The sequence below is a fragment of the Calidris pugnax genome, unplaced genomic scaffold (genome assembly GCF_001431845.1).
Source record: "Calidris pugnax isolate Ruff unplaced genomic scaffold, ASM143184v1 scaffold219, whole genome shotgun sequence".
In the NCBI taxonomy this organism is placed as follows: domain Eukaryota; kingdom Metazoa; phylum Chordata; class Aves; order Charadriiformes; family Scolopacidae; genus Calidris; species Calidris pugnax.
Window position 1 is genome coordinate 16,536,828 of NW_015094507.1, and position 26,540 is coordinate 16,563,367.

The 26,540-nt window shown below is 36.9% G+C and overlaps 1 protein-coding gene across 6 annotated transcripts in view; it reads left to right on the forward strand.

The window, feature by feature from the left end:
* Window positions 1-6: 6 nt before the first annotated feature.
* MAP3K7 (mitogen-activated protein kinase kinase kinase 7) overlaps window positions 7-26,540 on the forward strand; it is a 47,720-nt gene continuing 21,186 nt past the window's right edge. For 5 of the 6 annotated variants that reach the window (XM_014964620.1, XM_014964615.1, XM_014964616.1 and 2 more), the window contains exons 1-11: window positions 7-125; window positions 11,264-11,374; window positions 13,016-13,081; window positions 13,970-14,015; window positions 14,699-14,837; window positions 15,931-16,055; window positions 19,179-19,307; window positions 21,377-21,507; window positions 21,938-22,019; window positions 23,177-23,328; window positions 23,999-24,158. In XM_014964620.1, the coding sequence (XP_014820106.1) occupies window positions 36-125; window positions 11,264-11,374; window positions 13,016-13,081; window positions 13,970-14,015; window positions 14,699-14,837; window positions 15,931-16,055; window positions 19,179-19,307; window positions 21,377-21,507; window positions 21,938-22,019; window positions 23,177-23,328; window positions 23,999-24,158 (1,231 nt within the window). In that variant the 5' untranslated portion in view covers window positions 7-35. Of the gene's footprint in view, window positions 126-11,263; window positions 11,375-13,015; window positions 13,082-13,969; window positions 14,016-14,678; window positions 14,838-15,930; window positions 16,056-19,178; window positions 19,308-21,376; window positions 21,508-21,937; window positions 22,020-23,176; window positions 23,329-23,998; window positions 24,159-26,540 lie in introns of all 6 variants that reach the window. The other variant, XM_014964619.1, reaches the window with a different exon arrangement.

Below are 26,540 nucleotides of genomic sequence, written 5' to 3' on the forward strand. Positions count from 1 at the left end.
CCCCGGCCTCCTCTCCCCCAGGTGAAAGAGGAGGGATGTCCGCTGCCGCCTCCGCTGAAATGATTGAAACCCCCCCCGTCCTCAACTTCGAAGAAATCGACTACAAAGAGATCGAGGTGGAAGAGGTGAGCGAGGGCCCCGCCGCCGGGCCGCCTCCACACACGCTTTCCCCCCCTCAGGCTGCCCGGGCGCGGCCGGCCTGCGGGCGGGCCGGAGGGGCCAACCGGGCCCCCATCGCGGCGCCGGCCCCCGGGGTTGCCCTCCCCGGCGTTGCCCTCCCCGGCGCCGTGCCCCCGGCTGGCGGGAGAGGCCGCGGAGGCTGCCTTGGTGCCTCTCGCCCCCCTGGCCTCCCCAGTGTACCTGCCCCGGGGGGGTCCCTTCTCCTCTGGATGCTGCAGGGGTTGGCAGCGGAGAACAAAGGCCGGGAGCCGAGGTGCCAGCTTACTCCTGCCAACCCGGCTGTGGGGCTTTATTGAAGCGGGATAAGAGCTTGTTCTTCAGGGTTTGAAAGTTTCACCGTCCATTTTGCCAGCCGGTTTTGTATGGGTGGCAGACACAGTTGTCAAATGCTGTCGCAAGAGGGAACTGTTAATTCTGATGTTTCTTTCGGCTCCCTATTTCTGTATGCCCCTGTTTTCTCCTTCTGCCACCCGACAGAACCCTTGTGTGTATAATCATCATACTGGCGTTAATTATTTGCTAAATTTACAGCTCTGTTAGCTGTAATAAGGACGTACATATCTTTTTTTGTTATTTTTTTCTTAATGTAGGCTAGTGATGTTGCACTCACGGATCGTTGTCACTCACGGTCACATTTCAATTGTGACCTGTGTGTGTTACCCAGGAAATGACATTAAGTTATCATATAACATAGTTGGAGGCAAGTATTTCTTCTCCTTTAGAAAGTTTCATAGTAAGATTATTGCCTTAAATTCTTCGAGACTGGAATGGGATGGACAAAGTACAGAATTTTGTATGTACCTCTCATCTGTTTCATGTGAAAGTAGGATGGGTGTGATCCAGGATAGCTTACATGCTTTACTAAAAGGCTCAGTAGTATGTATATACCACAGTGTTCACTCTCAGAATCACACAAAAATACTGCTGCTGTTGGATTTTTTTAATTCCTCCCCTGCTAGCGTCTCTACAGGAATGAATTTGATTCATGCAGATCCCTACTGAATTTGATGAGGCCAGATTGTAGAGTCTAGATCTAACAGACACCCAAGACTCCTGAAACAATCTTTGTGCCTTTATTTGTAGATTAGTATATTTCTCTTTCAGTAATGATTACTCTCTTATTCTTAAAAAGTTTATGTGGAAGTGAATTTCATTCTCTGTAGTAGCTTTGATAGATAATGACAACCAGTGTCTTACGTTTTTAAAGTGGTTTGCTAGATACTGCTTTGTTCATAATTATTATGCTGGGCTTGTGTGGTCTGGGAAAGTTTGCAGAACATAAAATCTGCAATATTTTCATAGAACACCAGGGCACTTTCTGCTCTGTTCAGCTTCTGTTGTGGTAACTTTAGCTTTCACCATAGCAGACACTAGATGTTCTCAGAAGATAATATCTTCCAAAAGATTGCCTCTTCCCCTTTTTATGAATGTGGCAATCATGAAGATTTTTGACTAAATCCTAATCATTCCTCTTCCATTTATGCATTTAGCTGTTCTGAAGTGAGAAAAGTTTATGGTGGTTGGGAGCTGACAGTATTTTTGCATTGGATAATATGCTGACATTTTTGCTACACCTACTAATGGACAGGGGTAGAACCACATGCTTTGGGAGAAATGGCTTTACTCACCCAGAGAAGAAAATAACGTTGATAAGAATTTATCCATCATAAAAATGTATCCTGTGATGGCTCACAGAAGTGAGTAGCGCATCTGTTACACATAACACTTTGAATGAATAAAATGCTGTACAAATCTTTAATCCTAACGACACCCTTGGGAAAGCTGTTAGCAAGGATTATGTTGCTATTTTACATGTAATAAGTGCAGAGCTGCATAATGTGTAATTGGTGTAACTAGAGTTTATCATTCTAAGGTTTAATGTTCGGAGCTTGTGTGTGTCCTCCATGCCTGCCTAGCACCTGCTGAGACAGGACTATATGTATGAAAATGTATGTGAAGAAGATGCCTAAGCAGTAATTTGTGCTTTGTTTAGTATGATTCTTGCATTATCCTCAAAGTGCTATCTCTGTTGGAGGTGACAAAACTCATGTGATGTAAACAAGGGAGCTCCGATAAAGTGTTCTCTTTATGAGAAAATCTGGTGACAGCTAGTGTGGCATTTTGAGTTACACCTGCCCTCCCAGTAATTCTTTTAGGCAATGGGGAAACCATAGTGCTGAACACATCATTACCCAGAGAAAGAAGTAAGAGCTACTTTACAGTACAACAGGTGAATTAAAGGCCATACTTAGACCTTGCTTTTCTCAGCTGTGGGTGTTGATCTCTTACTCATGATGCAGTTTCAGTGCAAATAGTCAACTTTACAGTCGTCACAAAATGTACATCATTACTGAGGATTTTCTGTTCTCTCACTTCAGGCTGGGAAGTTTTCAAGGATTTTTAAATGGCTGTAAGGGCTCAAAATGATCAGATTTTAATATGCTTGGCAAACTCAAGATGTTTCAAAATGGAGTGTCAACATATCTACACTGGAAACGCAAATGAATGCTTGTATAATCATAGCTTTGCTGTTGTATTATCAAGGCTTGTCTTGTCAGCAGATAGCAGTCCCACTCTGCCACTGGTTTATTAATAGATATTGAAGTTCTGGAATACTTGCAGGCCCTGAGTCCTTGCTAATAAATGTAAGATCTATAAGTGCACTTTCATTTAGGTTTGGCTGAACTCTCCTAGGTAATATCAAGAATATACCATATTTTGGTTTAGCTACCATGCGCATGACTATAATTAACTGTATTGTAGTGTTACTGCCCACCAGTCAAGCATGTCTCCAACTTCAAGCTGCCTTTTCATTACTTGAAATGCTTAGATTGAAGTAAAATATAGAGATAACTCTTACAAATGAGTTTGAGTCAAAATTGATGTGGCACAGTGGGAGCATCTGCAAAACTAGAAGGGAAAACCAATGTAAAACTTGGGTTTAACAGAAATGTTCCCTACTTTATCATGGAAATTTTTGGCTGTGAGAATGTCCCCTCATAAGTTTTCAGGTGTTGTATAGACAAATCATTAGAAACTGAATCAATAAAGTACAGAATTTATTTTAAAACTTAATAGAACTGAAATCATGTTAATAAAAATCTGAACAGCCCTATTTTAAGATTTCATATTTAAATCTAGACTACTTCCCAGAGAAGCTTTCCCGTCTTAAGCGATGAACAGACTTTGGTTTTGACTTGTTCTGGCAACCTGCTCCCTGCCAGTCCTTCCTGAAAATCCCACAGCCCTTCCTCCATCATGTAACTCGATAACAGTCCCATACATGACCAAAACATGGACCTCTTCATCACACGACGTGTGTTTGCCTTGGGTCACACAGCCAGAAGATGCGTGTCTGGTCATGTGTGCTGTGGCCCTGCCCACTCACTCTCTGGTGTAGCCAGGTTGAAAACCATTGCCGTATTTGTGTAGTTGCAAGTTACTTTTGAACAGTCTGAAAGTGTAAATTCTTTGAAAAACTGTTGCTTAACTGTTGCTTAACACCGTGCTATAGTATACACTGACATTTATTTTCAACAGTCTGTTTGGGCAACAGTAGTAAATTCTGAGGGGATTTAGGGTAATGTTTTCTTTAAGATGAACAGGTAAGCTTTCTAAATATTTATTTTTAGAAAACCTACTTAAGGGGCCAGCAACTATGGAGCTACAATTTATGGCATGTTCGCCTACCTTAGACATTTTTGAAACAGTTGAATAATTTCATTAACTGCCTGAGAAGTGTGCTGAGAACTGCATGTGTTCCTTGCCATTATGGAGCAGAGCAGTTTAGAGGCAAGAGAATGAGGAATACAGTGTGACTACTAGGTTTTGCTCCCCTTTATGGTAGTTAACTTTTTAAAAGTTAATGAGATGCAGTAGCCAGTGGTGTTCGTTACACTACAAGGTAAAGCAGATTTGTGTAAACTGCTGCTGAACAAGGAATTGTTACTAACTCTGTACATAAAACATCATTGGCCTGGGGGATTGTGTCCAGTTGTAGAATACCTGTTCTGAAAATCTGCAGAATTGGAAGGCGTTTGGCCAAGAACAAGTCACAGGTGTGACTTAGGATCTGAAAAATATTCTTGGATATCTGATGTGAATACAAAAGGCTGGGCTTTCAAGAGCCAAGGGTGGTAGTTAGGAATCTGTTTGAAGTCAGGCTGAGAAACTGTAGATGCATCTTTTTCAGAAAGTAAGACTTAAAGGTCTTAAAGTTGGGTGTCCAGAAGCAAAGGCAAAAAATTAGTACATGGTGAAAACATAAGCCAGAATTTCTGTGATTTTACTTTCAATACACTTCTGATTTAATTCAAATAACTATTTTAATTTTGTTCAGTTATACCAGTGGAAGATTCTCTTCATTCATCTACATAAGGAAATAGCTGAAGTGTCAGGTGGAGTATGAATTTGTAGTGGAAGTTACATAACACCAATTTCATGTGGATGAAACTTAGTGTGCAGTTAGTTTTAGAAAATGGTTAATAAGCCAGTTAAACTGTTAATGTAAGACTTTACACTTACTTCTACGCATGCAGATTTATCCAATGAATCAGTTTGTGTCCTGTAAAATAATCCTATATTTTACTCTCATAAAGAATGTGCGGGAAAGAAACCTCATAGGCTCTTCTATTCCAGTGGTGAAAGCAAGATGCATATTTATGAGATGATAATAAACTGGCCTATCTAATGCAGTAGCTTAGGTCACAGCTTAGTGACAGTGTAATTGCTATCAGAAATTGGGGTGTGGGAGTGGAGAGGAAGGCCATTCCCTAAGAAAAAAAGACTTCACGTGTCCCTTATTTATCCCATCCAGTGGATTCTAGCAGTATTTTACTGACTGCAGACTGATTATTTGTTTTTCAAAGACAGTAATGTTAGACTATGCCAGCCCAGCAAGCCCAACTCATCTTCACCCCAAGTGCCTCATTAGCCAGCATTTTGGGTCTAAAACTAAAACCCCCTGTCTGGGCTGCTGTAGCAGTACGAATTGATTCATACTAAAACATCAGACAAGTGGTTTGTTAATGTTTTTAAATTACTGGTAGTTAAAATGAGTTCAGCTCTTGAGACGGAGCTGTAAAAGGCTGTCAGCGTGTAAAAACCTGGAATGAAAGTATAACCTGATAAACTGTTATCTTTGCTTGAGGCACACGTTTCTTAGAAGGACTGAGCTATCGAAATGCAGAGAGGGTTGGTTGTGTGCTTAGAGCAAAGGAAGAATTTCTGGAAACACCCATAGTTTTAGGAACATACATGATGCTACTGTGATTCTCCATAAAGACATGCTGAAGAAGTTGAAAAGTGAATGGCTTCTTAAAACACAACTAAATTCAGATAGCCAAGTCACTAAGAAATAGCTGTAGAGTGTTTTGCAGCTCTAACAGGTGATGCCCTAAATAAGTACTAACAGTATTAATTTGTGTCAAGCAAAAGTTATGTGTATTTATTAAGAATATGAGATGATTCTCAATAACCGAGTTTTTTCATTAAGAAATCTTTTTTTTTTTTCTTCCAGTGTTTTGCATAACTTTAAAATTGAAACTTGGAAACTAAATCTAAACTAAATTACTCAGTTTACATAAAATTAGTGGGATTGCTTGCGGGTTTTTTCAGGAGCGAGGAGGTTGGGGTTTGGGGTTTTTTTCATGGCTGTATGAATCCCAGAAAGGGAAAGCAACATTTAGAATTGGGTTGAGCGCTAATACAAATAAACTTATCCAGTCAAAGAATGTAGCTGTAAGAACTGGCAGATCTCAGCTCCTTTTAAAAAGTGGTGCCAGGGTATTGGCCACAGTCACTTGTAGCACGGGGCCGGTTTGCTCCAACCTGCTTAATAAAGCATAGCACACACAGAGGAACCAAAGCTGGCATTTGAGACTGGTTAAATGAATGACAGAATTAAATTAAATGTAGGCATGTATTTTGTAGGGGCTGTAAAGTGTTTTTCATGGCTTCTTTTGGCACTTAATTTATTATTTTTTTTATCTCTGTGCTTTCCATGTGTTGTTTAGGCAGATGTGTGAAAAACTGAAAACCTTAGTACGCTTTATAGGTAGTGCTTGAGCGCTGGTAGACAGAAAGAATAGAAACAAATAAATTGGAAAATGTGTTTCTGCTTTTACAAAGCATTGTAGAACTTCCCACCATCACCACCACCCCCCGCCACATCCGCCCTCTGTCTTGGGTTGTGTCTGAAGCTTGAGAGATCCAAACGTTCAGTTTGCGTGAACCTTTCATTTGCAAATACACCAATAACCAAAGGGACGTAAATATTAAAGATCATTCAGAGACTGCTGTCTGTTTGGAAGCACGAGTTTTGTTGGGTTTGTGTTGTGGGGTTTTTAATTGCTTGTCTTGCTTCCCAAAATCGTAAACAAATGTGTCATGTGGACACTGCAAATTATGAAGACAGTTCTCCAAGGAGTACTACACCTGCTGACCTGGGAGCTATTGTATTTTATTGCTGTCCTACATATCCAGCACGGTTTTTTTTAGAGGGAAAGCACTGGGTATCCAGCCTGCAGAGCGAGCTAATGTAGAAACTTCATGGGTAGGGATGAATACTTTATATTTTTATATTTTGGAGCTAATAGAAAACCCGTGCAGTTAACGCAAAGTTGAAATTAATTCTCCCAAAGTTTGGACATTTGATAGGGGAATAGGGTGCCTCTGAATCTAGAGATGCATTTTTATTGTTTTACTGTGAGGGGAATAAAATTACGGGTCACATCCCTTAGGACAAAATACATCCTTAAGGGCTTAACGTATCTGCAGTCTCTATTTCCTGCATGATTTCTAGTCCACATACATACCAGTCAGTATAGTCCACATACTTACAAGTCAGTATCATGTATCTTTGTTTATGTACAGCATTGGATGCTATTTGTACACAGAGGCAGAGGTAATGGTTGTTCCAGGGCTCTTGTATGGTACATATTCTTTAAATAAGACTCTAAATACATTCTCTGGAAAACATGCAAATGGCACTCTCTTTAGCCATGTCACTTTGTCGCACAGTAAAACCTAACTTTTTACTGGTCTGAATTTTATAGGGAGAGGAATAAATTTGTATATACTTTTCAATCTTTGAAGCTCTTTAAACATTTCTGCCAGTTTAAAATGTGCCTGTGTCACTGTACTAACGGAGTGATACTTGTCAAACTTAATTCTATTCCGTGAAAAAGCCCTGGTGTTCTATTTCTAACTGTGTCATCTGCCCTATATTTTCCTTTTTTCTCCTAGATGATATTTAGGCAGCCAAAATCTTTTACCAAAAGAATGTGTTTATTTTTAGATCATTTTCCAAACGTACACAGTGCTACAACTGCTGTTTATTGATTTGTTGTGTCAATAGTTCCATTACCTGTGCTTCATATAATTCAGAATATGCACTACTGCCCAAACATATGGTGTGGCACCAACAGCAGGGGACAAGAAGGAATGAGCGTGAAGAAACTAAAGTTCAGGCAGCGCCTCCCTCCTGTGCTATTAAGTTACTTAGTTCCAGCCCACGGTGTTGAAGGAAACTACGTAGTGTTTAAACCGTTCTGGCAAATTCTAAGACTTACCCTTTTAAAGAATAAGTTCAGTGAAAAACTTAAAGGAAGGAAAGGGGATGTAAGTAGAATTCACTGCAAATTCCGCTCTATCGATTATCAAGGATGTTTTTATGATGAGTAAGGTACTTTTTTCCCCGAATTAAGTAGGAAGGACGTACTGGGCTCTCACATATAGTAAACTTCAAGTTTGAATCGGATCCGTCATTGCTTGGACGGTTGCTCCTCTCATGTGCTGTCCAAGAGGCTGAGCTGCTGTAACGGAGGATCAGCTCTTCTCTGTTTTCCCTGTATCCTAGGTAAATACTCGGTGCATTCGTGTCCTCTTCTCAAGTTCAACCCTCTGCCTAAGCAGGCACCAAGCACTGATAAATTGTTACGAAACCTTGACTGCATAGTCATTTATCAAACTCTTTCCACCAACCATAAAATTTATAAATCTGATGGTCTCTCACAGCTTTCTATTATGTAATTTAGATTTAGATTGCCTGGGAAACTTTTCTTGTTGGTTCCTGACACTGATTTTTTTTTTTATTTAATTTTTTTTTTCAGTCATCAGCAGGACTTTATAAAGTCCTTGATTCTTGGAATTTATTACACTTTTCGACTAGAGCCCAAGTATTGTGACATTCATGGCACAGTGTAAAACAGCACATTTTTCTTAGTTTCTTCAACAAATAGAAATGGTACTTAAAAATATGGCGAAATATCAAAATAATGGTTTCTCTAGTATGTGAACTGTAAATACCTGTACTAATTCTCGGTATTAAACTTACAAATAGTCATGTATTTATTTTCAGGGAAACAGTATGTGATTATATTGTCTTATTTACTGAATTTGACCATGTGGAATCAAATGCAAGAGATACTTGAGCTTGCTTTTTTTTGTTATATGTGTAATTTTATTTTTATGTACCTGTGAAAAATAAATATATTTAATATATAAAAATATATGTAATATATATTACATAGCCATAATGTTAAAACTATATCCATAATACATAAAATGTATTTGTACATGTGGACATATACAAGTCTGTTCAGCAAGGAAAGATAGGAGTAGCCAAAAATGTAAGCCTGATCCATCACAAGCTGTTGTAGATGATTCAGGCTAATAAAAAAAAAAAAAAAGGCTAATTGCTTCATTAAATTTTATCAGATGTATCTGAGACCAGTCTTTTAACTGATGTATATGCACTATTTTCAAATAGCTGGTTTTTTTCACTGTCACCGGATTAATCATAACCAAGCAGTAGTCAGTAACTGTGAAAGAGTGTGAGAAAAGCCACATTGGGAAAAGGAGCCTTCTAAAAGGAGTCTCCCTCACTGTAAGGCCAGTTGTATCTGCCTGGGAGAAATCATTATATGCACACTTCCTTTTCCCTAAGTGGAAGGAAGAGTTGTTCCCAGTTACCTGACCAGTTTGGGTCCCTCCACTTCATAGGGGAGCAGGATACCTTGGATTGCCGCTGCCAGTGCGTTTTGTCCTGGATGAGTTGCTCTGTGGCATCCTTCTCTCATTAACTGCTCAGGTGTCTGAGTTCCACACGCTCAATAAATCAGGACTTTTGTGACATGCAGACTTATGGCACACGCACAGACTGATGAGATTTTTCTTAAATTTTAGGTCTGGTCACACACTGGGTGAGGTGGGTGGAAGGGTTGTAAGGGACAACTCACTTGTGCCTGTAGAAGAAGGTAGGGGGCCTGCCAACCCCAAAAAATTGGGCAGTTTTATTCAAAACTCCTCTTTCTGAAGGAGAAGGGGAAATACCAAGGGAAACTATTTGGGACTTTTAAGTCTTCTGGTGACTCACTGTTTCCAGTTTGTTTATATGTACTATTTTCGTAGGCTGCTTGAGTATCGTTGATATGGCTTGGTGTTTCCAGTCTCAGTTGTGGACTGCAAGAAAATAGTTGGTGCATTTTATAGGAAGAGAAGAGTCAAGGCCCTGTGCTGTAGCTGGGGGAGGAGGGTACAATCAACAGATTCCCCTTTACACTGGACAGAATGGGGCATGTTCTGTGCATGTACTGTGGATATCTTGTGGTGGACTTAATCTATGAACCACTGCTGTGGAGAGTGAGAAGCCAGAACATCCCGAAAGGCTAAGTGCATGCTGTAATGTAAAAGAGAAAAATCATTCTTTTTGTATATTAAGGAAACCAAAAGAGGAAAATGCCATTGATCACCATTCCTTGGCAGCCATCTTTCATATCCATATATAACCTTACAAAAATACTGAGTATACTTTCCCTTTTCTCATCTTTCTTAATGCAAAATCTTACTATTTTTTTAAATTTCTATTTTCCCCTTTTGAAATTGGGCCCTTGGTTGCAGACTTTCTCATATTCAATGGGAAAGTTGAGCAGGTTTTGAGCTCTGCAGCTGCAGCCTTATCTACCCCCTTCTCAGGGGACATCAGCTTCACTATTATTTATTTATTTATTTATTTATTAGGAAAGCACATAGCAGGAACCTAACCCAGGCATGGTTTCCATACATGATAGTTTGCTTTGACGTGGAGCCTTGATAAGTGCTTGTACCTTCCTGGCTACCAAATTGCCTTCTCTGGATCAGCACTCTTCATTTAACGTTCTGGATTATTACTATATTAAGGGCCATCTTAAAAAAAAACAAACAAAAAAAACCCAAACAAAACAAAAAAAAGGAGGTAAAATTATTAAATGTTATTTCCTCAAAGGCTGAGCACTCGGGCAGCAGGCAGTTTGTATTGCTTCAGCATGGGGAACGTGTGGTTATTCACTGATTTCCTACAAATAATACTTTTCTTTTAAGAAACCATCCCATTTAGGAGTGAATTAGCTATAAGAATCAACGTACTGTTTTTCTATAATGTGGATGCAATAGTGTGGTGGAACATTCTGTGAGTCTTTTAATTACGCTGCATTTCTATATTTTAATTTTGAATATTCCTCCCTACTCTCCCCCCAGTCTTTTTCCCTTTTTTCTTGAATAAAGTCACAAATAACTATTGACTTTCTAGTGAAGAGCTTTGTAATTTTGGGAAGCGTGGTTTTCCATCCAGAATAGTATTCATTTTGTGTGCATTACCCATTTAAGGAAGATAATGAAATTAAATTCTGCCATAATAAACTGCTCTGATAATCACATTTGTAAATACTTCCACTCCACTCTCTCCCTTCTCCCCTCGCTTTCACTTCTCTTCTTGTTCTCCTCCAAAAAAAAAGTGTTTATTTCACTAGAAGCATCCACTTTGTTCCTCAGGATACATACAATATTACTTTAAATACTGCTACTGCATGCTAATAATAAAATGTTTTATATATGTGTTTTCCAATTTTTCTGTAAATGATCTCTGGAGGAAGCTTAGCTAAGCACCACTTATGATTTGGTGGCATAATATTAAATTGCTGCTGCAAAGCTGAATTCTGTGTCTTCAGTTTTCTAAGTTAAATTTACTTTCTGCTCGTGAGGTCCTGCGCAGCAAATGAAACTATTTCAAGTTTTAACTCAAGTGTTTCGTACTATCTTGTTGTAGGTTGTCGGAAGAGGAGCCTTTGGTGTGGTCTGCAAGGCAAAATGGCGAGCTAAAGATGTAGCCATTAAACAAATTGAAAGTGAATCTGAAAGAAAAGCCTTCATTGTAGAGGTACAGTAAGTTTGCTGGAAAAGGTGGGATTTGGTAGAGCTTGTCTTCTTCAATTCATGGGTGTGTTTAGTGCAATAAAAGCGATGTCTGTATTACAAGGTAGATGCGGCCTGTGGTACCCAGTATGGTCCTGAACCCCTTGTCAGCAGAAGAGGACAGCTGTTGGAGCACATTGCAGCTCCTGTAGCTCACATCCCATAAAAACTGGATGGCAAAGGGGGAGAGAGGAGGTCACACAGGTCAGGGAAACACCAGTTCCTGGATCCTGTCCCAGTGTGGAGTCAGGGTGAAGCTGAAATACCCACCAAAATCTTGGAGCCGATTAACACTTCCAAGGGCTACAACATAGGTTCTGAATGCCAGCAGGTCCATACTTGAAATTATTTCTTAGGGTTGTTTATTTTTTCAGCAGTTCTAATAATTTCATTATTTTTATCTTACATATGATTTTCTTAATGCATATAACTCATTTAAGAGCAATTGCTCCTTCTGTTCCATCCCTACATCTTCAGAAACATCTTGAGTAGTTCAGATGTACTGATAAACTTCTAAAGAAAATACATAACATTTTCTAGAATCAAAAGTTAGCCATGTAATTTAAATGAGATACATCATGACGTGCTGCTTAGTGTTCAGCTGGTAAGAATCTAGGATGTTCAAGATACACAAAATATGTGAAAAATAAACCTCTTTATTTTGGAATTAAAAATGTAACATGCTGAAGGGTTAAAGGAAGCATATTTGTAATTGGCCTCTCTGTGTAAATATTTATATGTTGTTCATTAACAAGGAAAGTTTCAGTGTTATTAATCTGAGCCTAATTTAATACTTGAGTGGATCTGATCAGTCTCTCACCATTTATGCGTTCGGAAGAGATCTGAGAAGCTGAGCCCAGAAATACTTCAGTAATTACTGGGATTCAGGAAGCCCTACACAGTGCAAGCATCAGTTGTGATATTCTGTTCTGTTTTTTTAGAACTTCTGAAGTGTACAGAAAAAAAATGTCATTAGCTCCCTAGACAATGAACAGCTTAAGCTGCCCCAAAAGTCTGTGTGAAGAGAAAAAAAATACCTTTCTCCTTGCCATCTACTACCTACTAGTAAAGAAAAATTCGGTGCAAAATAGTCTGATCATCAGTTAGTACAAGCAGTCGTTCTTGGAATTACGTCAAGTTCATTTTAAACTGACTGGCTTATTTTATAGTGTTGTGGTGTTTGGGGTTTTTTTAAAGAACAGTAATTTACTATATTGTGAATAAATGCAACATGATTCAGATTGTTTATGAAGTCAGAAAATTAGGATTCCAAAGTTGGAGGCTCCAGGAAGAACACTGAACCTATAGAGGTCATAGTTGCACAGTGTTTTTTACTCGAGTAATTTTATTAAACCATGAAAAAAGTACTTTCTTTAAATTCAATTTCCTTAAAATTTCTTCTAAGTACAGTTCCAGTTAGGCACAAACATAATTAATAAATTAAAATGCAGACAGGGATAGCGGTCTTGTAATTGCTAAAATCACCATCTAGGGTTATGCAGATATATAAAACTGTAAGTGCTGTTGTGGTGTATGAACTATAGATGGTAAAAAGCATTAGCCCTTTTTTCCCATTGTTTGAAATGAAGTGTGATTTGTATTGCAGCTTCGACAACTGTCTCGAGTAAACCATCCCAATATTGTCAAGTTGTATGGAGCCTGCCTAAACCCAGTAAGTTACAGCTTTCTCAGTATGGCAAAAGGTGATGCAAGCAGCAGTGCAAAAAATGTGTATTTGACATTAAAAAATATTTATTTTCTATATAGTTTATATATTTTAGCCATAATAAACATAAATAAACAAAATGTAGGTTGGTTGATATTTTCAGTTTTTTGTTTTTGTTTCCTCTGCTATGAGAAATACATTCTTGCAAGAAAACCCCAAATGCTGTTTCTAAACCCCAGTTATAATTCAGTTTGTCAGAAGAGCAGCTGGTGTATTACATATGTAGTGTCGTTCGTATCTACAGTCCTATTAATTGCAAATCAGCAATACGAGAAAGAAAATACATCAGCAACACATGATTCATAGCTTGTAAATCATTTCCTATTTTCATATATGCAATTTTCAGGATTTTCTTTCTTTCTGCCACAGCTGCAAACAGTCCCACAAATTCTTAAAGCAGAAAACCAAGGACTGTGACAGGACAGATGTATCCTCAGCTAATTCTAGTTTGGGTTATTAAATTGGTAAAAATAATGCTGCATCCCTTTTTCCTTAGTGAAATTCTTTGGCCATGGTATTTAAAATTTTTTGTAAGCCACTAAAAAGAAAGTAAAGGCAAATTACTTGAAGTTTGAAGACAGCATTTGCTTTTGAAGATGGGGAGAGGGAGACATTGTTCTCTCCTAATTCACAGTGGGAACTAAGTATAAAACTGATTTCTGTTTCATATATATAAACATGTATCATTCAAACTGACTCATAGATAAATTTTCCATTAGCTTAGGTATGGAGACTTTGCAGTCCCTCTCAAAGAACTTCCCTTTAAGTTTAAAAAAGCTGTTTTCTGCCCCTACATTTAAAACATGCCTATTTTTTGTCCCCTCCTCCCCAAAGGTGTGTCTTGTTATGGAGTATGCTGAAGGAGGTTCTCTGTACAATGGTGAGTATCATTTCAACATAGTGTCTTCCTGGAGCTGAGGTGCTATTGTTAGGACAAACAGGATCTAAAATACAAATTTGTTTCAAACATACATCTCTATCCTTGGAGTTTCTTAGAAGCCACCTGGACAACTTAGAAGTCGTGGACAACTAACTGGCTGTAGGTGGCCTGCTTGACCATGCTTGGTGGACCTCCAGAGGTCCCTTCCAACCTCAACCCATTCTGTGGTTCTTTGAAATTCTTCAAACAATTTTAATGATAAAGGAGTGGACTTTTAAAAGCCACTTTTTCAGTTCACTGGTTTGTTTCTTCATATCAGCTTGTTATATTTTATAGAAGTCATTTAAGGTTTTCCAGTGGAATATCGGAAAAGATTCTTCCTTAATTTATAAATTCCTTGAGCATTTGTTTAACATAGACTTTACTAGGGGTAGCTGGGAACAAGCAAGACCCTTCATACTGAATTTTAACATCAAAAGTTATGAAAAACATAATAAAAATGGAAAATATTTTGACATTTGCATTATTTTAATGGTCTGCTGAAGGATATTTTCAGCTGCAGTGATGAGGCCTTGATAGTTACTGGGATTTCATAGAGCTTTCTGACTGGTATGTTTTTAACTCCATTGTATCTGTTGTAATATGCAATAAAGTTCTTTTTAGTTTGTGCCTTTGTTTTGCAGTGCTGCACGGTGCTGAACCTCTGCCTCATTATACTGCTGCACACGCCATGAGCTGGTGTTTACAGTGCTCCCAAGGAGTGGCCTATCTCCACAGTATGAAACCAAAGGCTCTAATCCACAGAGACCTGAAACCACCAAAGTAGGTTTACGGCTCATATTTCGTATTTTCTTACAATTGGAATTTAAGATCATTTATAATAACAGCATTGCATTTGAAAGAAATACCTTTAATTGATTTGAAGCTTCAGTTACAGAATGATGGTGCATGGTAATTAGAGGAAATTAGCTGTACTCAGCTACTTTCTGTTTAACTGGAAGAACGTCCTGCTCCTGCCCTGCATTGTGGCATAGGGTTTTGATAGAGATAGGGCTTCTAATCAGAAGCATTTTAAATGGCCCAATTTTAGAATGGGTCGTGGTGTTCAATAAGAGAATGTTCTGTGGGGAGGGGTTGTTCGGTTGCTTGGTTTTAACATCGTTAATCTGATATATTGGAGCTTATTCCCCACATGGCCATCCTCCTCTATCCCCTCCTTCTGCCTATTCCACTACCCCTGCCAGAGTCTCCCATCACTTTCCACTGAAACAAAAATGAATAGTTTTCTGCCCAGTCACTTTGTTGATCCGACTCATTTTGCAGCCTCAGATCTGGCTCCACGGATTAGGTCAAAGTAGAAATTTGGGGATCAGCAGGATCACCTCCTTTTGGTGGTTGCCTGCAGCTATTCCAAGATAAAATTATTATGTGAAGCCATGCTTTAAATCTGTAATTCTTTCTTGTATCCCCAGTTTTGATTTAGAGAGCTGTTAACATATAACTTGAAGTGCTTTCATTTAAATAAATAGCTACTTTGACTGACATTAATGGGAGTCTTGATCGTTCGTCTTCTGGTAAAATTGGTACAGCACTTGTTGTTTTTCAGCCTCTGGCATCTGAAAGGCTAATTTTGTCAATATATGTCTAGTGTTTTATGATGGGTAAGTAGGAAATGTAGAAGTGTAGAAATATTAATAAATTACAATATATATTTGATTATTTTAAAATATTTCATATGTTCAGAATAGGCACAAGTGACCCTACCTATTTCTCAAATTATAAAGCTAAAGCACTGAGAAGCAAAGCCTTAGATATTCAACTGTATTAGAATGATAGTTTTGGGGATTAAAAATATCAGTGGATTATTACGAAGCTATTTCATGCTAAAATTTTAATTTTTTTTTTTCTTTGGCAGTTTGCTCTTGGTGGCTGGGGGGACAGTTCTAAAAATCTGTGATTTTGGTACAGCTTGTGATATTCAAACACACATGACCAACAATAAGGGAAGTGCTGCTTGGATGGCACCTGAAGTTTTTGAAGGTAACAATAATTTACAGTGTCAATATTACATGTTCTTTGTAGGGATGCAACTGTGAATGAATTTGATACAGGAAGAAGAGCATCATGTAATCTTACTTTATTTCAGTCAGGGTACTAAAGTTTGAGGTAACAGCTGAAAGTCTTGACATTTCTTTAAAAATCTGGATGATTCCAAATTGTCAAATAAATGTGCAGAGCTTCAAAGAGCAGCACTGAATTAACTCTGTCATGTTAGTATTAGGTAATGACATGAAGATGTGGAACCCTTTGTTTGTGTCATTGCTAAGCAAGTACTGTTAGACAGCTCCTGTTTTTTATTTTATAAGCAAGTATAACATAGCCAGAGGGCTATTTCCCGAGGATTGTGCTGTTTCCAAGATTCTTAAGTCATTTCAAACTCTGCTGACATTTAAATACACTGTCATTACTTTCACTCCCTGTTCTGTTCAGCTTTTATCTTTAGAATTTCTGTTAGTGTCTCTAAATTGAACATAATTGCCATCATTTTCAACCCCCCACTTTCTTGTAACTCCGTCTTCTTCTGCTTTTTGTGTAATCTAGAGATTTGATCTACTTCCTTCTTCCTACCTACTGAGGAATTTATCATTAACAGTTAATTTAGTTAAGTAGGAAAACAAGCTATTTCTTGGAGTGTAGCTGGGGAAGACTGATTACACTTGATGATTAGATAGGTAATATTGCTGCATGATTATCAGAAATAATCCATTCAATATTAGGTTGCAAATTAAACACCTTTTAGCCAGTCAGTACCCTAAATTATCATTGTGATTAGCAGGGTGGTCTGGGGAAGTCATCTTCCTGCTTTAGGAGCCAAGCATCCTGATTTTCATATATTTGGCAGCAGTGTTTTCCCAGATCCTGGATCCAAGTGGCCTCTTTCCTTTTACTGTCGTTATTCCAGAGAGAAGCAGCAAATTATGTATATCCATATACATTTTTAGGTGTTTCCTCCCAAACACCATCTTTGGGGGTTTTGTTTTGAAAGTACCCTCTTCTCACACGTGTTGCTCAGAGGAGCCACCCAAAGGTGATCTGTTTCATTCTACTGCCTAAAAATTTTCCATTCTGTCATTTTATATTGAGGCACCTACTCTATTTCTCTAACTGTAGCTAGGAATGCTACTTTTCTTAACATTTCTTAACATTTTCTTAACATTTTCTTAACATTCTCTAACTGTAGCTAGGAATGCTACTTTTCTTAACATTTGCTTAATATTAAATTAAATTTTATAAATAAGAGATTATTTTTTCTTTTAGAATTAATCAGTAAGGCAATCTGTGTTAAAGCTGGATTTTTTTTGAGTGAAAAATCTTAATCGAAACCAGATTTTGAAATAAGTATATTATAGTAGGGATCTTGTATTGCAAATGTATTGTTGGACAGCAGCAAAAACCTTCAGTTTACATTGGGTTTATGTACTTTTATCTGAAAGCTTTTACTTACAGTGACACAAGTCTTCATACAGCTATCAAGGAAAGAAAGGAATCTTGTAGCTTCTATGATGCAGCCTATCAAGTTACTCTTGAAACAGTCATTAAACTGCTAAAATTATCATGTCAAATGTCAAACTTTTTAAAAATTTGTTTGCTTATGCTACTGCATCAGAATTCAACGATAGAGCAAATGCTAATATTATTTTAGTACTGTTCTAGCACTAGCATTTTTAGATTAGAAAAAAAAGGCACAAGAAGTATCTCTTGCAAATGGCAGAGTGCTCATTAAAGTAATTGTTCTAAATTAAGATTTTACACCTATATGAAATATTTGGGTTCCTAAAGCCTTGTACAGATCAAACAATCTAACTGAAAACAGTATTATTTAGATCAGGATAAAGTGAAAGAGACCAAATGCTCTAACCTCAGAACTTCCTTTAGAAGGAAGTATTTTAAAATTTCTTCGGGATAATTGGAAGGATCGAGGAATGATTGTGTCCATCTGTTACTCTGTCTTGATCTGTTACACAATGAAACTACAGAATACTCTCTCACTTCTTTTGGACTTGGTTTTCGGCATTAGTCTAAGGCTTTTCAGCCACAAAACAGAATTTCCTTGCTCAAACAGGAAAATAACACTACTTCCCTGTCCTGAGCTGTGTTTCACAGAAGTGCTGTGGCTGCATAGACAAGAGGGACTGTTTTGCTTCCCTTTGCAAACATCTGCCTTTGTTAACAGATACCTTTTTTTTTTTTTTTTTATCCCAGCACCTTTGAAAAAAAGCTGACTGGTAAAGCTGATTTTGCTATTCCCCTTCAGTAATTTTTGAACTCATTCAGCTACTTCGATACAGGTGTAAAGAATCATAAAATCATTTCGGTTGGAAAAGACCTTTAAGATCAAGTCCAGCCATTAACCCAGCACTGCCAAGTCCACCACTAAACCGTGTCCCTAAGAGCCACATCCACATCTTTTAAATACCCCCAGGGATGGTGACTCAACCACTTTAAGTTTTGGAGATGCCATTTTCATTCATTATTCTGTATCACCTACGTGACTTCTTTACCTTTAAAAGGCATCTTAAAAATATTGACTTTATTGTCCAAGAACGTTAATTAAGTAATGACATGACAAAAAGGAGAAGAATAATAAATAGGGAGGAAATAAGATGGCGAGGAATTGAGGAGTCTGCTGATTTATTCATGGGGTAACTTGCTAGTTCTGCTAAAGACCTGTAATTAATAGAGAGCAGTGGATATGACAGATGTTGTCAGCTGGCATATTGTGACTAACATGGAAGAAGCGAGTTGAAGAAGAATATTTAGAGGAAGCAAGCATAGTCAGTTAAATCCTGAATGCAAGAGATCTCTGAAACTTAATAAATAGAGTTTTATATAATATAAGGAAACTGACCTATTTTATCATTTCAGGATGACTCCAAGTGAAAAGGATTGATTTCCAGAGAGGGGCATCCTTAACAATCCTACTGTCAAATGATTTCAGACTTAAGTTAACGTGAATCAGCCAGCTTTAGAAAACTGTTTTTTCTCAGCAAAACAAATGTGAAGTGAAAGGAAGCATATAGAGCTATTTATCAGCTCAAACTGTACTTCTTTTTAATGTGTTACATAGAAAAGAGATAAATTACATTGATGGCTTTCTTCCAGGTAGCAATTACAGTGAAAAATGTGACGTTTTCAGTTGGGGTATTATTCTCTGGGAGGTAATCACCCGTAGGAAACCTTTTGATGAGATCGGTGGTCCGGCTTTCCGCATAATGTGGGCAGTTCACAATGGTGAGTTGAGATTACTTTATTGCGTTTGCAGTTGTGTATTTGACCTTTATTTTTGCTAAGCATTCTTAACTGTACAGTTTTAAGCTACTAGCTTTTCCGTTTTATACTTTATGCATTTAATAGTTAGACACTGCCATTTTGGGGTCAGTGTGGGGTGTGTGTTGTTTGGCTGCTCCAGTGCTTGCGTTTGGCACTAGGTGTAACTAGTGTATGAACAAACAAGGGGAAAGAGCCATGTTCTTTTTGTTATGACACCCCTTTAAAAAGCAATCTGCATCATGTGCTACAAAAAACCCCACAACCCCTCTGTCTGCAGGAATGATGATTTTATTAGCCAAGCTGTATCTATTTATTTATTTATTTTTATTAATTGCGCAACTACAGTAAATGTGTGAATTTAAGTAACTTGATCTGTCTTCAGAATTGCTAGAAAGTGTCAAACTCCTGCGTGAGCATTAAGCTTTAAAAATATTGCTTCGGTTTTCATCTGTTTGGTTTGGGGTTTTTTTTGTTCTGCTGTTTGAATTGTATTACCTTTATATCTAGGTACCTGCAGGATTCTGCTGTGCTAGGTACTATGCAGAACAGATTCTCAGGAGCTTAGAATATAAACAGGAGACAATGGCTGGATTCAAATGGACAGAAGAAATCAGTGGTACAACACTGGTCAGAATAATAGCCTGTAGTATCTTCATGCCAGAGGTGTAACTTTTTTAAGAGTGTGTTTTTAGGTACTATGGCAAAGCAGAGCTTTAAGAAGAGTAAAGTAATGATAGTGAAGTAGTTCAGTGAATGTCTGCAAAGAGTTTCTGCCATTTGTGAAAGACATCATCAAAGAAAACATGAACTTGTTTGGAAGACATAATTAACAAAGAAGCAATGAAGGCAGGTACATGGCCTGAGCGTCGTTGCTAAATGATAGAAGCTTCAGGTGAGCACAGGCATCCTCTTTAATGAAGAAGAGAAAGGGGCAGACAGTGATAGGATGGATGAGCATTATAGTCATAATAATGCACAAAGATGGATGTTCGCAAATGCCAATTTTGAACAACAAAAGAAATTCTCCGTTTCATTTTTTCAAAGACACGAGTCATGGAGATTAGAAGCCATGAGTGCCTTGCATAAAAGCAAAGTAAAAGTAAGCGTAAATGTATTAGTCATAAATCAGAAAGCCTTGGTAAGGTGTGGGAGTATTCTTTAGGGAAAGAGACATTCCTTCTTTATCCCTACTTTGCTTTAAAAACTTCTCTCTTTTTTTCTTTCTCTTTTCTCTTTTCTTTTTTTTTTTCCTCTTTTCCTTCTTAGGAAGCAGTGTTAGTGCACGTCATCTCCCTTGAAACCACCAGGGCACTCTTCATGTATCACCTGTTGTGGTTAATCCTTTATTTAAATACTTGCTGCTTTCTGTGCAAAATGTCACAACCTCTCATGTATTAAACACAAATGGATGTCCATTAACTGTTCTTGTTGAAATAGTTAAAAGGGTATAAACTTGATCCAAAAAACAGCTGAATAGTTACACAGTTTTAATAAAGTATTTTATTTCAACTGCTGTCTATGGGCCATGAGAAAAGTCACCTGAAATTGGTGCTTCCAATGCTTAATAATTTTTCAGGAAGTTAAGAGCATAATCAGCCCTCAAAATTACTTTTTTCCTCTCTTTTTTTTCTTTTGGTTTTTCCCCCCCCTGTGAGTACAGCATTAGGAACCAAAGGCTGTTACTAGTTTGGTCGAGAGCTTTATTCTTCAGGAAGTGGTAACATACTCATTAGCCATTGTAGCGTGTTGGCTTTGGTCAAATTTATTCAAACCATTACCAAAGGAAAAGTTTAATTTTCTTTCTACTTGTTTACATGTAATTATAACTTGTACGTAGTGCAAAGGAACTTTTTCTGTCAGTTTTTTGTTTGTAAGAGACAAAATTAAGTACAGACTAGTTCTTTCAAACTACAATTAACTATACATTTTCCTGTATTTACTTAGCAAAATACCGGAAGGAGTTCGTCGCTGTCAGTCATCTTACAGTCTGTTTAACAAATTAAGGGTTTTTTTTCTAATTTCAATTATAGGTACTCGGCCACCACTGATCAAAAACTTACCTAAACCAATTGAGAGTTTAATGACCCGTTGTTGGTCCAAGGATCCCTCACAACGACCATCCATGGAGGAAATTGTTAAAATAATGACACACTTGATGCGGGTATGAAATCTTATTTTAGTACCTTAACCATTTTTTAGGCTATTAAGTGAGGAAATTGAACTATAAAAGGTATTCCTTTTATCACACTCTAAAGCTGGGCTTGCATGTTTACTCTCTCCTTCCATCTTTTTTTAATAAAATTTATCAAATTATTACAGTAGAGGAGGCAAATAATTCCTCTCCTTGCAGGAGAGGTACACTAACTCATAACAGATTTGGGGGAAATTAGTAAAAATAGTCATAGGTGGATTTTAACGTATTGCTAAAAGTAATTGCATTTCTTTATCTTCTAAATAAATTATTATAAGCACTATATATAATTACATTTTTACAAATTTATAAATATAAATTATTTTATGAGTTACTATTTAAATATTTTTTTAAAATTGTTAATTACTTGTTTTATCAAACCATTGCTGTCTTTTCACAGTACTTTCCAGGAGCTGATGAACCTCTGCAGTATCCTTGCCAGTATTCAGATGAAGGCCAAAGCAACTCTGCCACTAGTACAGGTACGCTTATATATATAAGAGAAAAGAACAGCAACGTGAAACAATGTAGATGGATTATAAAGCACATTCTCATATTGATTTTGAACTCAAATTGGGAAAAGTAACCTTTCCAAAATTTTAAGTAATGGCAAGAATCTATTTTTTGTTAAGTCCTCATACCACATCATATTTAGTGTTCTCAGACAAATGGTTTTGCTGAAGTGTACCTTTAGGGGACAAAAAGCATATAATGAAAGCTCTCTTTGAATGTCCAGGTTTAAGGTTTCTTTCTTTTTTCCCCATGAAGATTGCTAGCAACTGACACTTTCACTCATATGTAATGTTTAGGAGTTGGCATTTTTAAATTTTTACTATTCCTGAAAGTTGTACCTGCTTTCAGTTATGATCTCCACAATTTAAACTTGCAGTAGTTCTATGTTAAGAAGCAGAAAATACTGTAATTTGAACTAAGTGCAAGGAAATCACTGGAAAGGTGAACGGACCAAGATGTGGGCTAGACTTTCAGGTAGTCTTGCCCTGAGAGAAATCCTTTTAATAACAGAATATAAAGATCATTTGGTCTTCTCATTTTTTAGAGTACAGTTTTCCCACCTCAGTTGTTTTTCATCTTGGATGTCTTCGCCTTCCACTGCTTGGTTAGTTTGTTTTCTGTCTCCAAACAAATTGCTGCTATTTTGGATAAAGTTTCCTTGGTGACCCGTATATACAAAATCTTCTCAGCTGTAGCACTGTGCTGACTTTACTAGCTGTTCTCCACTCCTCAGCACGTGATTTTAAGATATGATGTATCGCTTTAAACCATGAATATATATTGTATGTTATTTTTCAGGGATTTGTGCTCCTTAATGGTCAACAATGGACTTTGTCATTAATTGTGAATGAGGTTGCTGATTGTGTTATTAATATAACGTATACCCAATAATTTCAGGGCAAGCTAAAGATTGTCAATATAGTCCTAAGTCAGTTTCTCTCTTTCAGTCCTTTTACATTTTACGTGAACAGATCTGTTGCAATCTTGCAACTTGCCTTTTATTAAAAGTTTTTTAAAGTGTTGCTTCAAAGCAAAGTTAGGCTTCTCAGGATGCTCAAGTGAAGAGATGCCCTTCAGTATTTTTAATGGAAATTGTGAAATATTTTTCCTTGTTACTGATTTCTAGGTTCATTCATGGACATCACTTCTACAAACACAAGTAACAAGAGTGATGCTAACATGGAACCAAGTGACTTCCAAGGAGCTTCTACCAATGACACTATTAAACGTTTAGAGTCAAAATTGGCACAGCAAATGAAAAACACAGCCAAGCAGCCGGTAAGGCAACACGTGCAATTTTGAACACTGGTAATGAAATGCACAAAGGTGGACAAAAGTGTTATGAATGCTACGAAACTTCTTTGAAAAATAGTAAATTTGAATCCAGTTAGTTATAGGAAAAGAACGTGAAAGGGGATGGAAAAATATTGATTCCAAAAAGGTAAAGTGTAAGATGTCCAATGAAATTAAACAATAGTTCACTTTATTTAAAGGGATTCATCAGGTTAAAAAACCCTTACATTTGAAAATTGCTGCCTTAATTTAGAACCAAAATACTAGCATGACATATAAGGATTAACATTTACTTGAATATTGAAAATACTACGTTTTATTTCAGGTAGGATGAAGAAACACAAAAGATTCTCTTGTCACAATATTTGCCTAATTCCACTCAATTTTTATCCGTGTAAAGTTAGATTCTTTCGGAAGTTGCAGATATTTGGTTCTTATATGAGAATAATAGCTAAATTATTACCATTTATTGAATTATAAATTTTAAATCTTGTCACTTTTAATAGAAATATAGACATTATGAATAGAAATATTATAGACATTATATATATTTAATAGAAATATTATAGAAATAAATTTTAACCCACATATGGTGCATAATGTGGAGGGGCTTGTGCAGAATTCTTTTCTTTTAAAAATGTGACTTTTGAAACAGGGTGATCCTGGCCGTTTGAGTTTACCCCCCTCTCGTGGGAGCAGTGTGGAGAGCCTGTCAGACGTTCGCGCGCGGCCACAGTCAGCCCTTGTTTCAGGAGAAGCCAAAAGGATGAGTGCTGACATGTCTGAAATAGAAGCAAGAATAGCTTCCATCACAGGTAAAATTAAAGGATGTTTTGGGGATAGACTAAGGAATTGGAAGGAAGGAAGGTGTAAAACATGCATAGTCTTACAAAAGGTTAATACCATTAGCCGTGTGAAAATACTTTATCTTTTCACATAGTCTGTATTGTCCTTTATTAATTGTGGGGGAAAATGGCTTCCTTCCCAATTGTACACTCAATAAGATTGAGTATTTTAATTGGGTACTTTTAAAGTTGCGGAAGAGATTACTTTTGTTGAATTATACTTTTACCTTTTTTAAAAAAATCATTGTAAGACTTCTAAATATCAGCCCTATTCCAAATGCACAACTTTCTCCTTTGCATCTGAAGTAATGTTATTCCATCTCTGCTAGCATTCTTTCCAAAATAACATTGCCTTCAAGGTTATTCCTATAGTATCTTGAAAGTAAGAGATGGGTTTTAAGTTCAGCATGTTTTAAAATCCTCTTTGACAGACTTGAAAAAGAGAAACATAGGTAGATTTTAGTCATCAGATTAACAGATTTATAACTTTTGTTTAAAAAACAATATTAAAAAGCTACAGGTGTTTTGCCAGGTTTGATTCGGGTAGCTATAAACTGTTGCATCTAAACAATACATCCGTGAGTGAATTGGAATTTATGTGTAAGTATAAATACATAATTTTATCGTGAAAGCAATCTTTATTCTTCCCAGAAGAGCGAATTAATAAAAATGTATACACTTGGCAAACACTTTCTTGTCTCTTTTCTTCACCAAAGATATTGTTTGTTAATTTAAGCAAACTTCAGGATTTGTTATGTTATATAAATACAGATTTAAATAATCAGATAAAATTACTATGTGTAGTCCAGGGTTATTTAGCTGTTCTAGTATTTTTCTACCAATCTCAAAATGAGGGTAATGGAGTAGCTGTAATTCATAAGGAAATGTTCATCATATTCTGGCTTTCTTGTGCACCATGACTATGTCATTTTTGTTCTTCATTGTATTATGGTTATTCCAGGATCTTGTTTTACTAAATGCTGAAGTTACTCATGTAATAATATTTATCTTGCCATAAACACTTTTTACTTTTATGTTCTTATTTTAAAGCCTTATTCCCAGATTTGTCTTTTGTATTGTCAGTCTTTGACTGGATGATTGTGTAGCACATCTCACCCTGAATATCTCTAAAGGTTTCCTAACACAGAAGGCAGCTGTGTACTTACCTGATAGTAATAACATGCTGGTTTTATTTTAAAATATGTCAGGACTCACTTTGGTCACTGACACCCTAAAGTCAATGTAAGTTTTTGACATGAGTGGAGATTACCTGGCCCTCCTTTGTGTGAGTTTTTATTTTTCCTGGTTTGTCTTCCTCAAGTACATTGCTCTAAATAATAATTATTATTTCAGAATATTCTAAGATTTTTGTTGTTGTTATGGCTTTAGGATTTCTTTTTCTTAGGAAAAAAAAAGTATATATTGAACATACTAGTTCTTTTGGGTTTTTTTTTAAGAAATCAGGCAGTGTGGACAACAATTAGGTCAAACCCATCTGACTAACTTTTTCAAAAATTGCTGAAAACAGCACTGTATTGGTTTTGCTTTGTTTTTTAATCATGTAAACTGTGTGGCAGAAGTAATACACTGTGAACCTGATAAAAATTGTGTGGCTGGGTGAGAATTAGGCTGTTGTTAAGAGTAAGTCAGGTCAAGAATTATTTAATCTTGTTCCATCTATCACTAGATTAAGTGTAAGAGTCAATCACATAATGCACATCGCTGTTTATTACTAAGTTTGAGCTGGATAAGCTGCAGTGTTTTACCTTTGGGAGATATATTCAGACTTTTCTCTAAATGGCACCTATTTATCTTAAACTACACAAGTAGTAAAATAAAAATAAAACATGTATGATTAGACTTATTTTTAAATATATAATATTTCTTGAACACCATTCAAAAATGAAAAGGTTGGTAGTGGTATCCAGTTTGCAAAAGAAAAAAACTTCACTAATAAGGCAAAAGATTGGAAGGCAGGAATGATTGTCAAATGCAGTAAGAGTAAGCATTTTTTCAGAGGCTGATGAGATTTCCTTTAAAGGGATGTGATTTAAAGAAACAGAAGTACCCAAGTATTAACCTCATTTATAAAATAGTTTGTACCCAACACTAAAGAGAAAAATATAATATAAGTTCAGGCAACCAAGAATTTATTCTGAATATACAGGTGATCTGAAATAATTTCATTTGTTCTCTCTTTGGATAATTACATTTGGTTTTCCCTTCCTTGTTGCCATGCTGCTTTCTGTGTTTGACTTTTGTGTTGCTAACGATAACTAATTACACGGTGTTGTAATGACGGCTAGTCCTGCATTTTTTGCTTTTTAACAGTTGCTTTACTATGTGTAAGCA